The 18,147-nt window shown below is 38.1% G+C and overlaps 1 protein-coding gene across 2 annotated transcripts in view; it reads right to left on the reverse strand.

Annotated features, from left to right (window-relative positions):
* The window catches only part of LCOR (ligand dependent nuclear receptor corepressor), a 153,892-nt gene that overhangs the window by 38,200 nt on the left and 97,545 nt on the right, over positions 1–18,147 (reverse strand). For both annotated transcript variants that reach the window (XM_066355585.1, XM_066355584.1), the window contains exons 5-7: positions 7,383–7,515; positions 4,285–4,572; positions 584–677 (exon numbers count right to left, since the gene is read on the reverse strand). In XM_066355585.1, the coding sequence (XP_066211682.1) occupies positions 584–677; positions 4,285–4,572; positions 7,383–7,515 (515 nt within the window). The remainder of the gene's footprint in view (positions 1–583; positions 678–4,284; positions 4,573–7,382; positions 7,516–18,147) is intronic.

An 18,147-nucleotide genomic window follows, 5' to 3' on the forward strand; every position in this document is an offset into this window, starting at 1 on the left:
CTGCTAAATAGTTATCAAAACTGTGCACATAATAATGTCTTGGCAGCATAATAGCTATTGGTCAAAATTTACAACCAGTCTTACCTACTTAAGAAACAAAAAATACAATTAGATTTTCTGAACTGCCATACAGCGTTTTAAAATTGCAGTTCAAATCAACAAACAAAACCAAAACAAACAAATGAGAAAAAAACAGCCGACATACACTCACACACTACAGTAGAGATACCAAGTTAAATACTGGAGCCCAATTTTCATTCAACAACTTCAGCACATCTGTACTCTGGAATTATTTAGGTTGGGGTTCACACTCCCAAATACTCAACAACAAAAAGTCCAAAGACATTCTTGCCATATTCCTGATTATTTACTATTTGTACTAAACTGATCTATACTGGTCAGTTCTAGATTTTAGAGTGCTTTACTTGATTGATGGACTAAAAGTAATTTTATGTAAGACCCACCTAGAAGAGTATTATTACCCTGAAAAATTAATTTTTAAAACATTCAAAAGAAATCAGCATCAATCTTGGATAAACTGACCCCTATAAAACTGTGTAAGGCTACAAATATTTTCCCTTACCCGTTCCCTTGAGTACTGGAGCAGCCTGGAGAATGGCTCAGGGAAGTGCTGCCAGCACATGGACTTTTCTTAGTGGATAGATCAAGTACACCGTCTGTAGAGACACAAAGAAACATCTGAGGATATTAAAAACTAGGAACAAATGTGATCTGAATAGGCTAAAAATGACAAGCAGCAGGCTTAGTCAACCAAGTAGCTACACCAGTCATATATTTGAGTTATAAAATCAATTCATTAATAGATTATGGATATTTTTCCTCCTGAAACAACATAAATTTGGCAAAGCTTAGTATACTTCCAAGTGTTAGGTATTTTATTAATACGGCAAAGGAAAGGTAAAGCATATCACTGTAGAAGTGAAGATGCAGTGAGATGTTAGAAATAGCAGTTTACTCATACAAGGTTCAGCAATTAGACTTCATTTTCTAAATTTATCTTATTAAAGCACTAAAAGTACATAAAAATAATACAAAAGTCATTTAAAAATATAAACTTACATGGTTAAGTTACATATATACACCATATGAGAAAGTCTGTAAGATGAATCAGTTCTGTTTATAATGTGCATGTATCTTAATTATAATTACTCTTTGGACACATCTGTAAAAAACTGTATTTGTTGTCAATCTTTTAGAAAAAAACCTGCAGAGACTCAAAATTTACTTGCTGATATTTATAAAAACAAGGTTTTTTGTTATTGTTAGTAAGCTATTATAAATTGATGGGCAAAGTTTAGGAAAGAAGAATAAAAGTCTTGATAATGACTGGACTCTAGAGGTTTAACGTCTTAGAAGCTAGATCAAATCCCAAGTTCATGTTACAAGAACATGAAATTAGACAATTTTCTTTTCCCACAAAGATGTTTACTTCCCTCATAGACATGTCTAGAAAAGAAAACTCAGCATGGACTTTTTATTTTTCCCAAAGTTAGAAGCGGGGAGGCAGTCAGACAGATTCCCACATGCGCCCAACTGGGATCCACCCAACTGGGATCCACCCAGCATGCCCACCAGGGGGTGATGCTCGGCCCCTCTGGGGCATTGCTCTGCTGCAACAGGAGCCATTCTATCTAGCACCTGAGATGGATGGAGGCCATGGATCCATCCTCAGCACACAGGCCAACTTTGCTCCAATGGAGCCTTGGCTATGGGAGGGGAAGAAAGAGACAGAGAGGAAGGAGGGGGAAGGGTGGAGAAACAGATGGGCACTTCTCTGTGCCCTGACTGTGAATTGAACCCAGGACTTCCACACCTGGGCCTACGCTCTACTGCTGAGCCAACCGGCCAGGGCAGTTTGGACAACTTTGAAAGCTGCCATTCTGTCCAAAATTAACCAAGCAAGATAGTACTCAATGCACCTCTAACTTTCACTTGGCCTATAGAGGCTTTGGTATTTAGTTAGGTTAAAAGCCACCCCAATATTAAACCCAATTAGGACTTGTGTCTGAAGACATATTTCCCCATTTAGGCTGTAAGAAATAAATATGCAAATTAGTTTATAAACCATAAAAGCCCACACTCATACAGTGTCCTTTTACAGTCATCAATATTTCTAAATATATAATTGTAATCTTATAGAACCAAGTATTCTATTAGACATCTAACCCAATTAATGACTATCAAGTAAGTACACTAATTAAAATATTTCCAACTAAAGATAGTACTATTTAAAGTCTTCTAAGTCTAATCAAATAGGCAACATGTTTTAAGTCTACCACTAAAAGTACGGTAAGTTGAAAACACTAAATGTCATTTAGGAAACATAATTTTAAAATGTTTGTTTCATTTGAAGCCTACATTCTATAATCCTATCATCTAGTTCAAATTTCTTTTCGTGAGTGCATGCAGTCAAAACAACACACCTCTTAAGCATAATACTAGCTATAAGAAGTTAAGTTGGCCCTGGCCGGTTGGCTCAGCGGTAGAGTGTCGGCCTGGCGTGCGGGGGACCCGGGTTCGATTCCCGGCCAGGGCACATAGGAGAAGCGCCCATTTGCTTCTCCACCCCCTCTTTCCTCTCTGTCTCTCTCTTCCCCTCCCGCAGCCAAGGCTCCGTTGGAGCAAGGATGGCCCGGGCGCTGGGGATGGCTCCTTGGCCTCTGCCCCAGGTGCTAGAGTGGCTCTGGTCGCGGCAGAGTGACGCCCCGGAGGGGCAGAGCATCGACCGTCGCCCCATGGTGGGCGTGCCGGGTGGATCCCGGTCGGGCGCATGCGGGAGTCTGTCTGGCTGTCTCTCCAGCTTCAGAAAAAAGAAAAAAAAAAGTTAAGTTAGACTAAGTGGTATCTTTATATGTTAACCTCCATTATTAATACTTTAAATACAACCTCTATACTGTCATTCTATTGTAAACCTGAAGCTGCTTTGAGCAAAGAGATTAAATAACACTACCAATTTGGTAAAGAAAACAATCCTCAAACAGAAAAGAATAACTTTGCAAATATGGTAACCAACCAAAGGTATACTGATCAATGTGAACACAGAACAACTAGGAGGTCTTGTGCTAGGAAATCTCTCTGAATGTAGGAGATTCTGATTGTTATTCACTACACAGAAACAAAAAAGGCAAAGGAAAACTATTAACAAATTCTTTAAAAAGCCAACTAAAGCCAATCCAGTAATTGAAACTATTCATAATTTACAAGTAAAAGAAAGCCCTTTAAAATAGGTTTCTGTAAGAAATAAACTTATTTAGTTGGCAAAATAAACGTGTTTCTTATCAATAAATACACACATCTCATAACCTTTCTGCATACTCTTAAAGAGATTTCTATGATAAAATCTCAGTACAGACACCAGCAATTTAAAATTTTTAGTTGTTTAAATAATGGCAGATTCATTTTTGTGAAATTAAAGGTAAAATGAGATCACAAAGCAAGAGAAATATTTAATCTATTTAAGAAAGTAAACTTTTCAAAGACTCAAGAAATATTTGCTAAGCAAAACTGATCATCTCTTAACCTACCAACAACTTATTTGGAAATACTTGTGAGTTAGTTCATAACAGTGCATGTCCGAATGCATGTTTTTGTTATTTATAAAACATTGAATATACCTAACAACCTAAAGTGTGTTTACTGCCGCCAGGGAGCCCATCCAAGCTGCCCTGGCTGCTGGCACGTGTCCCAGACCGAATCTTGTTTTCTTCAGTTTCATCTCCAGCCCCCGAAGACGAGCGGCTCTCCAGGACGTTTACTCAGCACGGCCTCAGACCAGGGTGCTGGGCAGGATTTAATAATGCTTCTCATTATTTATAACCCCAAGAGTTTGTTTTTTAAAACTACAAATACATATCTTTGCCTTATGATCTCATTTGTAGAGCGGTAATACCTTCTACCTACCAAGGCATGTTTATTTTGCAAAAACTAATCCTAGAACATTAATGGATAAGGGGGAAAATTTTTCATAGGGATTTTAAAAACAGTAGATAGGACAGTGTTATAGAAAATATAACATTCTTATACAAATATCAAGTAATTTAAAGATCAGTAACAACTGTAACCACCATTTATGTACGACTGTGGACTACCGATGGGTAAGGCAGTCACTTTATCTGAACTTCTCTATCACTGCAGAGTCAGTGATACTTTAAGACTCATATTAGTTTTTATCCTATAACTGCTACTGGTGCCCTACTTGCCAATAATTTTTTTCTCCCCAAATTATTTTGATTGGACAGAGGAGACCTTAACATCAAACCATACCTTGTTCGCTAGGTTCTGACTGAGACTTTCTGACAGTAAGGTCCAGAGGTGAGTCTTGGTCAGCCATGAGAAGTTTGCTGAGCACAGGGTTCTGAGTAGTTGCAGCCGTGGGAGAGGTGGTGACTGGAGATGCTTTCGGCAGGCTTTGGTTCTTTGTGCTATTGGGCTGGCTGGGGTCCTGAGTAGAGCTATTTTTTGAGGTATATTCAGCAGCAAATTGTTGGATCATTCGCTGCATGATCTCACGGGCCACTAGGGGAATATTGGGGTCAGAGACCCAGGGACTGTCTGTGAACAAAGATTTATTGACTTTTAAAGTGGGACAATGTATTTTAAAAAGACAGCTTTCAAACAAATATAAAATTTCACTTAATTTTTCTCTTAAAATACAATATCCTAAAATAGCATTTCCTCACAGTTAAATTATTAATCTGTTAATGAACTGCAAATTTAAAAAAATAAAATGTTCATAAAATTAGTTCTAAACATTCCCCAGGACTATGAAATCAATAAAGAGACAACAAATAGTTTATCTTTTAGGAAAGAATCACTTACCTGATACAGAAATCCCCAAATACATCTTTTATGAAATAATTACTTCCCTATTTACCATCTATAGGTCATATCTGTTGTTCCCTAGATTTCTCCTCAGCAATTTAATTTCTTCCTCAGTTGCTGAAGAATGGACTACTTAGTTCATGAGTGCTTAATTTACTTTCTGTTAAAGACTGAAGGCACACAAAGATAATAAAAGGAGATACTTAATATTAAAATCCATGATAGACTAGGGTAATAATTCCCACACTTTAACATTCATCATAATCACTTGGAGGGCTTGTTAAAACAGATTGCTGGGTCCTAACCCAGCAGTTCTAGCATGAGGTCAAGGTGCTTCTAACAGGTTTCTCCATACTGCTGATAGAAAACTCTTTGGGTTAGACGTTTACATGGCAAATTTCAAAAGACTAAGACCATATAGTTTCCATGAGTTCTTTAAATACAGTCTGCCTACCACTAAACACTACAGCAAGGGAAGTAATAAAATAACCATCTAAATTATCAATTAACATGACAGTTGTAGAAAGTATACCGTCTTTAATTTGGAATTATAAAGTCTATACCACAAAAACCTACTTTTATTGCATTACTGTTTCTACCTAGCGATATATACTTTTCACACTCAATTAGTTATAAATAAAAGACAATTTGCAATACTTAAAAACAACAGATTAAATCCAAATATCTAAATTATTTATTAAAAATAAAATATTCTCTTCAAACTAAATTGCTTGTCATATCTCTGGATAATAAAAATTTTAGGTGTTAATTTGAAGAATATTAATGCTCATCTTTGAGATATTTCTAAGAGGACGAATAAAACATCTAAAAATAACAATATTAATACATAAAGCAAGGTGGAAGAAACTTCCAGTTGCAAAGCAATAGTTCTTCTTTTGAGCATCATTTGCCAGTACACAAATACACAAACTTAATTTACATACAAATTAAAGGAATTCTCATCTCTCTAAGTTTATTCTAAGATTGACTCCAAGGTAACAATTCCTCCCCTACAGTTTATATTCCCAAGCATAAAAATGCTTAATTTCTAAATAAAATGATAAATAAGAACTTCAATGTAAGTTATCCCTACAAGACAAAGGGATGGGACTAGTAGAAAAGTAATCTAACTCGCTCTAAGCAAAGAGTGAATGACAAGTGGTTCCTCCATGCACATTAGAGAGAGGAGCTCTTCTCTTCAGATAATGATGTTTGCATGGGCATTAGGCCCATGATTCAGTACATAGCAGAGGAGTTGTAAAGATGTTCTGTGAAAATAAACTCACAGAACTGATCTATCAGTTGTTTATACTTTAAATGTGAATTATTTTAATAAAGCAATCAAATGTTCATAAAGTAAACTAAGAATATTATTTTGAACATAATTTTGGAATTCAGGGTACCTTATTGAGAAAATAAGGTGAGTACAAAAGCCTCAGTTGGGACTTTAGGTCAGAGGGTGCACAAGGATATTATTAAAAAAGGAGAGGTTGTACTAAAGATTTAATTTTGACTAGAGAACGGACAGAAAACATTTTTTTTAAATGCCACTGAAGACATTAATGCATTCTTTAATTTCATATTAGACTTCACCTCAAACTCCCTTTTGAAAATATTGATTATGTTACACTGAGGCCAGCTGGTCTCCAAATATAACCAACCCATTAGTATCAGCACTTATCAAAGACTTTTAATCGGTGTACAGGCAAACACCAGCTTTCAAACTTCAGAGGGAAGAAGGGAATTTCCAGAGCAATGAGAGGTATTAACTAGAATAATGAAGAAATACTTATTAAAAATAAAATCATTGAATCTGGTAAAGATTAAAAACCTATTTAGAAAGAATAGCTTGAAGGTAAAGACTTCACTAAAATGGATTGTGAATGGAAGCTTCCTGAAGGTCTTGGCTGGCAGCAATTATGCATTGAGGATATAGAAATGTCTAACAAGCCTATGAAAGTTTCAAGGAGAAAGGTAAATGAAAAAATACAAGAGGAAGCTATTAAGTGCCATCTCAAATGTATGTGGGGGATTTTATTTTATAATACTGAGTTTTTTCCTCTAATTTTAATAATTTAAAAAAATTAGTAAAGACTACATCAAAGAGAAAAACATGCTTGCAAAGCTAATTTTAAGATATAACTTTACATTTTCTGTCAAAATGATATTTCAGTGAGAAATTAACAAAACTTTTAGTTAGTTTTATGGTTATCAGTGATAAATATAGTGACTGTTTAAGTAAGAAAATAAGAAAATCTGACAAAAACCATAACTACTAAAATCTTACAATTTTCAGACTTTCATAATAATTTTAAGAAAGAACTAAAACTTACATGGCAATATCACTTCAAAGAAAAGGAGGGAGTAGCGTTGCCTTACTCTATTTCAAATTTAACTTGACCAAAGAAATATTGAGAATTATAAAGTGTATTATCAATAAAGAAAAATATTTTTAAAAGCAACATTTAAAAAAAAATTGAAATTAAGAAGATTAATACAAGACAAGTAGATGCTAAATGTCACTCTTTACTGGAACCAACCTTTTCTATAAAAGACTGCATTGAGGAACTCTTCTGCTTGTCTCTCGAACCGAATGATTTTAGCTTGCTCTTGTTTAAGCAGAGCTTCCTGCCCAGCTCCCGAAGCTGGTTCATCCAGACCGACTAAGTGTCCCTGCAAAAATATTTGGTGAAATATTTGCACAAATATCTTTCCCCATTCAATAGCAAAAGCATAGATGCAAAAAAACCCCCAAATATAAACAGATAAATCAATTTAATACCATTAAAATATTTTAAAACTTCAAATAAGAATAAAATTTACCTCCACAGAAATACAATGTATAAAAAGCAAAGTGAATATAAAAATCTACTTTGGTGATTTTTATCCATGTTTTTTGATTATGAGTTTTGTTTAAAATTTACAGGTATTCTCTAATTAAACTATAATTACTAAAGAGAAAACGTCCTTGAGCAGTCAAGTATATTGGTTCTTATACTATAGCAATAGTTACACAACTCAACCTAACCAAAAGAAAGATACCTTAAACCCCAAATCTCATTTGTGAATCACGTTTGCCCTCATAGTACAAGATCTGTTTTCTTCAGACACAGAACATTTTTAAAGGGCCATTAGGAGGGAAAACTCAAAAAGAATGTATTTTAATTCACAATTCTGTCCCTAGAGTACTATTTTACAAACTGTAGCTTTCAAATCTTTAATGAGTTCTGAAATTAATAGGTCAAAACTAGCACTATAGGCCCTGGCCGGTTGGCTCAGCGGTAGAGCGTCGGCCTAGCGTGCGGAGGACCCGGGTTCGATTCCCGGCCAGGGCACATAGGAGAAGCGCCCATTTGCTTCTCCACCCCTCCGCCGCGCCTTCCTCTCTGTCTCTCTCTTCCCCTCCCGCAGCCAGGCTCCATTGGAGCAAAGATGGCCCGGGCGCTGGGGATGGCTCTGTGGCCTCTGCCCCAGGCGCTAGAGTGGCTCTGGTCGCAATATGGCGACGCCCAGGATGGTCGCAACATGGCGACGCCCAGGATGGGCAGAGCATCGCCCCCTGGTGGGCAGAGCGTCGCCCCATGGTGGGCGTGCCGGGTGGATCCCGGTCGGGCGCATGCGGGAGTCTGTCTGACTGTCTCTCCCTGTTTCCAGCTTCAGAAAAGAAAATGAAAAAAACAAAAACAAAAAACAAAAAAAAACTAGCACTATAAAAAAGAACTGAAAAATAAGAGTGCATCACATGTTTTAAGGGGAAACATTTCAGTATTTTATATATAATCAAGTTTCAAAATGCCTCACTAGGCTCATTTGAGAGACAAACAACCTGCTCGCAGAGCAAGAGCACTGGACTAGGTTAACAATGCTTTGCACTTACTTCCACTCCTGTAGCTAATTAAATAAAGAGAGTATAAAAAAAGCACACCTTTTAAGTGTTCTACTTCAAATTACTGCTATGTATCAATATGTGTTTAATTAGATAATGGAAAATTTAACAGTGCTCTAAATAAGAAAAAGGGGAATATCTTGGCACAGTGTCAAACATGACACTGAAGGTATATTATTTACAAATGATTTCCTTAAAGATTTTAAATACACCTAGTGATATTTGTAATCAGCTATGATTTCCCCATCACCCAAATTGTGTCAACAGCACACTCAAATATGTATTTTGCAAAGATACATTTAGCATCAATTATATATTGTAAACAAATACTTTAATATGAAGGACTCTCTAGCATACTCAAACCATGATCCCTTAGTATTTCCATAAAAGACATGCTAAGTTTGTCACATTGTTTATAACTTTTTTTTTTTTTTTTTTTTTTTGCATTTTTCTGAAGCTGGAAACGGGGAGAGACATGTCAGACAGACTCCCGCATGCACCCGACCGGGATCCACCTGGCATGCCCACCATGGGGCGATGCTCTGCCCACCAGGGGGCGATGCTCTGCCCATCCTGGGCGTCGCCATGTTGCGACCAGAGCCACTCTAGCGCCTGGGGCAGAGGCCACAGAGCCATCCCCAGCGCCCGGGCCATCTTTGCTCCAATGGAGCCTTGGCTGCGGGAGGGGAAGAGAGAGACAGAGAGGAAGGCGCGGCGGAGGGGTGGAGAAGCAAATGGGCGCTTCTCCTGTGTGCCCTGGCCGGGAATCGAACCCGGGTCCTCCGCACGCTAGGCCGACGCTCTACCGCTGAGCCAACCGGCCAGGGCCATTTATAACTTTTTAAACAAAGTATCTTTTGTTTAAAAGTTGCATTTCCCAATACTTGCTCATGGACTAAAAAAAAATAAGACTATAGCTCAGTTGGTTAGAACATCGTCCTGAAGCACAGAGGTTAACAGTTGGATCCCCAGTCAGGGCACATATAGGAACAGATTGATGTTCCTGTCTCTCTCACTCTCCCCCTTCCTTTCTCTAAAATCAATAAAGTAAACATTTTTAAAAAATTAAGAAAGTGACTTTTTAAAATGAACCACAAATATGCCCTGGCCAGGTAGCTCAGTTGGTTAGAGCATTGTCCCAATATGCCAAGGTTGTGGGTTTGATCCCTGGTCAGGGCACATACAAGAATCAAACAATGAATGCACAAATAAGTGCAACCACAACTTGATGTTTCTCCTTTCCTCTCTCTCTAAAAAAAACAATAAAAAAAAGATTCATAAAAAAAGAACCACAAATAATTTAATTTTGATATCGATTTAACATCTAAAAGGTATTAAGAATAGGTACAGCCATGCCTTGGAGATATTGCAGGTTTGGTTCCATACCACCACAATAAAGCAAGTCATAATCTTTTTGTCGGTGAAGGGCCTTGCCTTCAATTTGTGAAAAAACAGAGTATCTATAAACCACAATAAAACCAAATGCAACAAAATGAGGTATGCCTGTATTAATTAAATAGCCTAATAAAATCAACTGTTACTTTCAATTCATTGTTTAGTGATTTTTAAAAAACAGTCACTATATGGCATAAACTGCGCTTAACTCCTTAGTCCTACATTTAGTTAATTCAGTCAGACTTTGAACAAAATATCTATACTTAAACTATGTTTCATGTAGCATTCAAACTACTTTCTAATCTGAATCAACACAAAATAACTAACTGAGCACTCAGTAAGGCAGGTGGTACATGTTCTTTTTTGAATCAAACAATTAATTTTATACAGACGAACTCTGAAATATACAGATTTTTAGTTGGTACATATCAATTATGATCACACCCATTTGTTTTTAAACAGTTTTATTGAGATATAATACACATAGCATACAATTCAACCATTAAGTATAAAATTCAGTTTTTTAGTATATTCTGAGGTGTGGGAGCATCGTCACAATCTAATTTTAGAACATTCTCACATGCCCCCCCCAAAACCCCTAATCCCATTAACAGTCTCTTCCCATTCTCCCACTTGTCCCAGCCCTACACAACCACTATACTACTTTTTGTTTCTATAGACTTGCCTATTCTAGATATTTCATATAAATAAAATCATATAATATTTGTTATTTTGGTGACTTTTTTCTCCTAGAATAACATTTTAAAGGTCATCCAAGTTGTAGCATGTAGTACTTGCTTCCTTTTTATTCCCATATAATATTACATGGTATAAATATACATTTTATCCATTCACCAATCGAACATTTAGGTTGCTTCTACTTTTCTGGCTAATATGGTATGAATAATGCTACTTCTAATATTTGTATATAAGTTTTTGTGTGCATGTATATTTTCATTTCTCTTGGATATATCTAGGAATTTCTGGATCAGACATTAACTTTTTCACCATTTTGAGGAAGTGTCAAACCACTTTCCAAAGCAGCTGCTCCATTTTATGTACACATATTCCCCACAGCAAATAAGGCAGCGGTTCTCAACCTGTGGGTCGTGACCCCAGCGGGGGTCGAACGAGCAAAACACAAGGGTCACCTAAAGCCATCGGAAATACATATTTTATTGTGACCCACAGGTTGAGAACCACTGAAATAAGGGTTCAATTTCTCCACATATTCATGAATATTTGTTATTTTTTTATTACATGATTCTAGTACATAAGAAATTATATCTCATGGTTTTGATTTGCATTCCTCTAACGACTAATGATGTTCAGCATCTTTTCATGTGCTTATTGGACATTTAAATGTATCTTCTTCGGAGAAGTCTGTTCATATACTTTGCCCATTTTTACTTGGGTTTAAGAATTCTTGGCATATTCTAGATACAACTATTATCAGATAAATGATTTGAAAATACACTGCTCACAAAAATTAGAAGATATTTAATTGCTTTGTATTCTGCGATAAAATATCCCCTAATTTTTGTAAGCAGTATCCTTTCTCCCATCTTTGAGCTTTCTATCTTTCCACTGGTGCTAATGTTGGCAATATAAAAGTTTTTTCTTTTTTTTGGAGAAAGAGAGAGACAGAGGTAGACAGGAAAGAAGAGAGAGAAGAAGCATCATCAATTTGTAGTTTCGGCACCTCAGTTGTTGACTGCTTTTCATATGTGCCTTTTCAGGGGAAGGGGGGGGGGCTCTAGCCAAGCCAGTGACCCCTTGCTTTCAAGCCAGCAACCTTTGGTTCAAGCCAGTGACTGCACGGTCATGTCTATGATCCCAAACTCAAGCCAGCAATCCCAGCCCCCCAGCATCCCAGGTTGATGCTCTACCCACTGCACCATCACCTTGCCAGACAAAGGTTTTTAATTTTAATGAATTACAATTTATCCATGTGCTTTTGTCATTTGTGCTTTTGGTATTGTATCTGAAAAACTAGTGGATAAACCAAGGCCATGGAGATTTACTCCTATGTTTTCTTCTAAAAGTTTTAGGACTTACTTTTAGGTCTATGATCCACTGAGTAAATTTTTTTTTTTTTTTTTTACAGAGACAGAGTCAGAGAGAGAGATAGACAGGGACAGACAGAAACGGAGAGATGAGAAGCATCAATCATTAGTTTTTTGTTGCACACTGCGACACCTTAGTTGTTCATTGATTGCTTCCTCATATGTGCCTTGACCGTGGGCCTTCAGCAGACCGAGTAACCCCTTGCTTGAGCCAGCGACCTTGGGTCCAAGCTGGTGAGCTTTTGCTCAAACCAGATGAGCCTGTGCTCAAGCTGGCAACCTCAAGGTCTCGAACCTGGATCCTCGGCATCCCAGTCCGATGCTCTATCCACTGCACCACCATCTGGTCAGGCGAGTAAATTTTTGTATAAAGATATAAGTAAGGGGTCCAACTTCCTTTGTGAATGATCACTGAACATAATTTTACTTCTGAATATCCAATTCTATTCTATTGATCTATATATCTATCCTTAAGCCAGTAACACACTGTCTTGACCATTGTTGTTTTGTAATCAATTTTGAAATTACAAAGTGTGAGTCATCCCAATTTGTTCTTTTTTAAGACTGTTTTGACTATTCAGGGTCCTCTTAATTTTCATATGAAGTTAGGATCAAGCTTGTCAATTTCTGCAAAGAGACCAGCTGGGGTTTTTTGATGGGAATGCACTGACTCTGCAGATTATTTTGGGGAGTAATGCCATCTTCATAATATCAGGTCCTCCAATCCATGAACATGGGATATTTTCCTATTTACTTAGATCTTCTTCAATTTCCTTCAACAATATTTTATAACAAGTCTAACACTGTTGTTAAATTTATTCCTAAGTATTTTATTTTTTATGCTATTGTATTCTGAATTGTTTTCTTAGTTTCATGTTTAGATCACTGCTAGTTTACAGAAATAAATCTAATTTTTAAAGAATGCTGTATCTAGTAACCTTGCTCTTGTTGGGTAAAGTGCTCTATAGATGTTTGTTACAACAGGCTGATTCATATAGTGTTGTTCAAGCTTTCCATCTTTGTTGATCTTCTGCCTAGATCAGCGGTTCTCAACCTGTGGGTCGTGACCCCGGCAGGGGTCGAACGAGCAAAACACAGGGGTCGCCTAAAGCTATCAGAAATACATATTTTATTTAAAAATGTATTATATAATAAGTATTTTCCGATGGCTTTAGGCGACCCTTGTGTTTTGGTCGTTCAACCCCCGCTGGGGTCGCGACCCACAGGTTGAGAACCGCTGGCCTAGATGCTCTATCCATTATTGAAAGTGGGGTATTGATGTGTCCAACTATTATTGTTGAATTATCTATTTCTCCCTTAAATTCTGTTGCATTCTGCTTCATGCATTTGGGGGCTGTGTTGCTGAGGATTTAATTGTCTTCCTGATAAATGTACCCTTTAATCATTGGAAAAGGTCGCTCTTTTCCTGTAGTTCACTGAAGTCTATTTTCCTAGCAGTGTGCAGCCTCTGACATCACTTCTCAGAGGATGCTGTCTTGAATATGCATAGTCTCTCTGCTCACCAGGAATGACTGTGGATTTAGCTGGACTTGAGCCATTTCTTTCTCTGATCTGCTTTTATAAACTTCTGGCTGATCTGTTTGTAGTGGTATCAAACACCAAGCTGTAGAACTAATTGTTCTACTGTTTTTGCCACACCCTGTGGCATAAACTGCACCACCATCTGATCTAATAAAAATGGGGTCTCTTTGCAGGGGTGGGATGTTGCCAGTCATTGAGGCTTGCTCCAATCCCAGGAGGGCTCTTCTTAGAGTCTTTTTTCCTGCTTCTGTTAAACTTCTAACTTGACTGCTATTTCCCTTGTTGCTCTAGACCTCATGGAACTATACCAGCATCCTCTTAATTGTTCACTGCAAAGATTTTCATAATTTTAAACATCTTTTTGTCAACTCTATTCCAAATAAAGTCAGTTCTGTTAACTACAGAATTTTCGCTTCTTAAGGCCTGCCTCTCACTTCAGAAGAACCTTTGTGCCTCTCCACAAGAACAGGGTTGGCACACTGTCTCACTTATCTAAGTGAGATCTGTGCTGTATGAGTGGGAGTGCTGGATGACTTGTCCCTTCTGGCATGGAACTTTTGCCTCATGAATGAAGCATGGCCGAGGGCAACTGGGACTCAGCATTCTCAGCCTGTTGCAGCTGGAATAAACTTTCACTCTGAGTAAAGGCTGAGTGCTGAAAGAGAGCCTGAGGCCTTTTGACCTCTCCTACCTAGAAGAAAGCATCTGCAACAAGAAGCTAGAACGGGTCGGAAACCTATGGCTCGTGAGCCAGACGTGGCTCTTTTGATGGCTGCATCTGGCTCGCAGACAAATCTTTAATAAAAAAAATAATAACGTTAAAAATATAAAACATTCTCATATATTACAATCCACTTATTTCCTACCACTTACGTTCATGGTTGTGGGTGGCTGGAGCCAATCACAGCTGTCCTCAAGGACAACACCAAATTTTTATTGGATAATGCGTAAAGTACACGGGTCATTGTAAAGTCAGGAAGTAAACTTCCCTCCTTTTAATCAAGTAGTCAGCTAGCTAGTTGCAGAAACCCTTTTGACAAAGAAGATGGCTAAAAGAAAAAAAGATGAGTATCATACTTTTTAGCAGGAATGGACAGAGGAATTCGCCTTTGTGGAGAGAGCCGGTTCTGCAGTGTGTCTAATATGCAATGATAAAATTGCATCGATGAAATGGTCAAATATAAAATGGCACTTCGACACACGCCATACTACATTTGCATTGAAATATCCAGCAGGGGACAGCAGGAAGAAAGCATGTCAAGAGCTACTGTGCAGACTGCAAGCTAGTTGGCAGCAACTCCGTGTTTGGACCCAACAAGGTGACTGGAATTCAGCTAGCTTTGCTGGTGCTTTAGGAATTGTGAGAAACGGAAAGCCATTCACAGATGAGGAGTATGCCAAAACATTCATGCTTGATGTTGCCAATTAACTTTTTGACGACTTTTCGGATAAAGACAAGATAATCAAATGAATAAAAGACATGCCTCTGTCAGCAAGAACTGTTCACGATCGTACCATCATGAAGGTAAATCAAATTGAGGCAACACAAGTGAAGGACATAAATGTAGCACCCATTTTTTCTCGCTTTGGATGAGTCAACAGACATAAGTCATTTATCCCAGTCCAGCGTGATTGCAAGGTATGCTGTCGGTGACACACTAGTGAGGAAAGTCTTGCTATTTTGCCTATGAAAGAGACAACAAGAGGGGAGAATTTATTCAAGTCTTTCACTGAGTTCACTAAAGAAAAAAATCTACCGATGGATCAACTTATTTCGGTGTGTACTGATGGTGCTCCGTGCATGATGGGGAAAAACAGAGGATTCGTAGTGCTTCTTTGTGAACATGAAAAGAGACCCATCCTAAGTTTTCACTGCATCCTACATCAGGAGGCGCTTTGTGCACAGATGTGTGGCGAGCAGCTTGGTGAGGTGATGTCGCTGGTCATTCGGGTGGGTCAACTTTATTGTTGCCTGAGCTTTAAATGATCGCCAGTTTAAAACACTGCTGGATAAAGTTGGGAATTACTATCCTGGTCTGCTTCTGCACAGCAATGTGCATTGGTTGTCAAGAGGGAAGGTGCTCAGCCGTTTTGCGGCTTGTCTGAGCAAAATCCAGACTTTTCTTGAAATGGAAAACGTCGAGCGTCCTGAGTTAGCAAACACTGAGTGGCTCCTGAAGTTCTACTATCTCGTGGGCATGACTGAACATCTGAACCAGCTCAATGTGAAAATGCAAGGCTTTGGAAATACAATCTTATCGCTTCAACAAGCAGTGTTTGCATTTGAAAACAAGCTGGAACTCTTCATTGTCGACATTGAAACAGGTCATTTACTATACTGAAAAACTGGGAGAGTTTAAAGATGCATGCACAGCAAGTGACCCTGCTCAACATCTTGATCTCCAGCAGCAGGCGGGCTTCACATCTAATCTCCTGCAGTCATTCAAAGCTCGCTTTGGATAATTTCGTGAGCACACTCGTCTTTTTAAGTTCTTCACCCATCCACACGAGTGTGCAGTGGACAGCACCGACCTGAGTTACATCCCCGGTGTCTCCGTCAGAGATTTCGAGCTACAAGCTCCTGACCTGAAGGCCTCAGACATGTGTGTGAATAAGTTCAACTCACTGAATGAAGATTTGGAAATACTTGCACGACAGCAAGCAGAGTTGGCGAGCAAACACAAGTGGGGGGAAATGAAAAAACTTCAACCCGCGGACCAGCTGATTGTCAAAACTTGGAATACGCTTCCCGTCACATACCACACACTGCAGCGTGTATTGCTGTACTGACAATGTTTGGCTCTACGTATGCATGTGAGCAGTCTTTCTCACAACTAAAGAACGTTACGACCAACCTACGATCACATTTAATGGATGGAAGTCTCAACGCCTGCATGAAGCTTAACCTCACCACGTATCAACCAGACTACAAAGCCTTCAGCAAAACCATGCAGCATCAGAAGTCGCATTAATGGTAAGAAGTATTTTATATTGCCTGACCGGGTGGTGGTGCAATGGATAGAGCGTCGGACTGGGATGCGGAAGACCCAGGTTTGAAACCCCCAGGTCACCAGCTTGAGCGAGGGCTCATCTGGCTTGAGCAAAAGTTCACCAGCTTGAGTCCAAGGTCGCTGGCTCAAGCAAGGGGTTACTCGCTCTGCTGAGGGCCCGCGGTCAAGGCACGTATGAGAAGGCAATCAATGAACAATTAGGTGTTGCAATGCGCAACGAAAAACTAATGATGGATGCTTCTCATCTCTCCGTTCCTGTCTGTCTGTCCCTGTCTATCCCTCTCTCTGACTCTCTGTCTCTGTAAAAAAAAAAAAAGTACTTTATTCATCATTGGTTAGCAATAGCATAACAACGTTATTAAAAAGAATTCAGAGACTTACTGTACTTTAAAAGTGTTGGTCTTACATAAAATGCACACATTTTCTTGTATTTAGTGTTAAACATATTGTATGGCTCTCACAGAATTACATTTTAAAATATGTGGCATTCATGGCTTTCTCAGACAAAAAGGTTCCCGATTCCCGAGAGAGAAAGTTTTGAGTAATACCTCCAGTCTCCCTCCCTTGCTCAGAGAAGAGCTTCCCTCAAGCTAAGCTCAAGGGAGGTAGGTGGGAGTGAATCATGGTTCAAATACAACAGATTGTTGTTCTTACTGATGTTTTTGAATAAATGAGTCTCCATTTGCTATATGCCCTTAAAATTTAACTACTTCCAGAGTTTAAGCAGCTGTTATACAATAATTTTCACCAGTTAAAATAATTTTTAGCTTGTTTTATATACGGAATACCAAAGATAAAAAATATAACACGAAATCATATACTTTCTTCAAATACATCTGTTCATCATGTTAAAAACTTGTAGCAGTGGTATAGAAACAAAAATATAGTTCATTCTCCCTCACTGTACATACATATACCAAAATTAAATGAACCTAAATAAATAAATAAATAAAAACCCCAGTTCATATGACAAAGAGCTATAAAGCTGAAACAAACACTAGGAGACAGGAAGTTAAAGAAAACAATTTAAGGTCATCATCCTCTCCCCATCTAATTTCCAGAAAGAGTCATTACATATGATATTGCAAAAAATAACAAAAAAGGTGTGCCATATCAAAAACAATTGTTGTTCTTTTCATCTATTAACCAGAACTAAACAAGAATAAAGTTAGAGATTTGAAGTGAAATCTCCTAGGTGTTGTTTCCTTCAGAATCAGGAACTGGTCCATTTAGACCAGCTGGTTCATAGCCAGATTTCTGTTATATTAGATTCTACTATGAGAATAAAAGCATATAGTATATCTCAAAAATACTCCTAGAGCTTTGATTCTGTCGCCCTGGAGTAAAGAGTAGTCGTTACGTTTTTTTCAAAGCTCTTTCCTTAAGAAAGAACTGAAAAAAAAAT

Source organism: Saccopteryx leptura, chromosome 13, assembly GCF_036850995.1.
Source record: "Saccopteryx leptura isolate mSacLep1 chromosome 13, mSacLep1_pri_phased_curated, whole genome shotgun sequence".
NCBI classification, from domain to species: domain Eukaryota; kingdom Metazoa; phylum Chordata; class Mammalia; order Chiroptera; family Emballonuridae; genus Saccopteryx; species Saccopteryx leptura.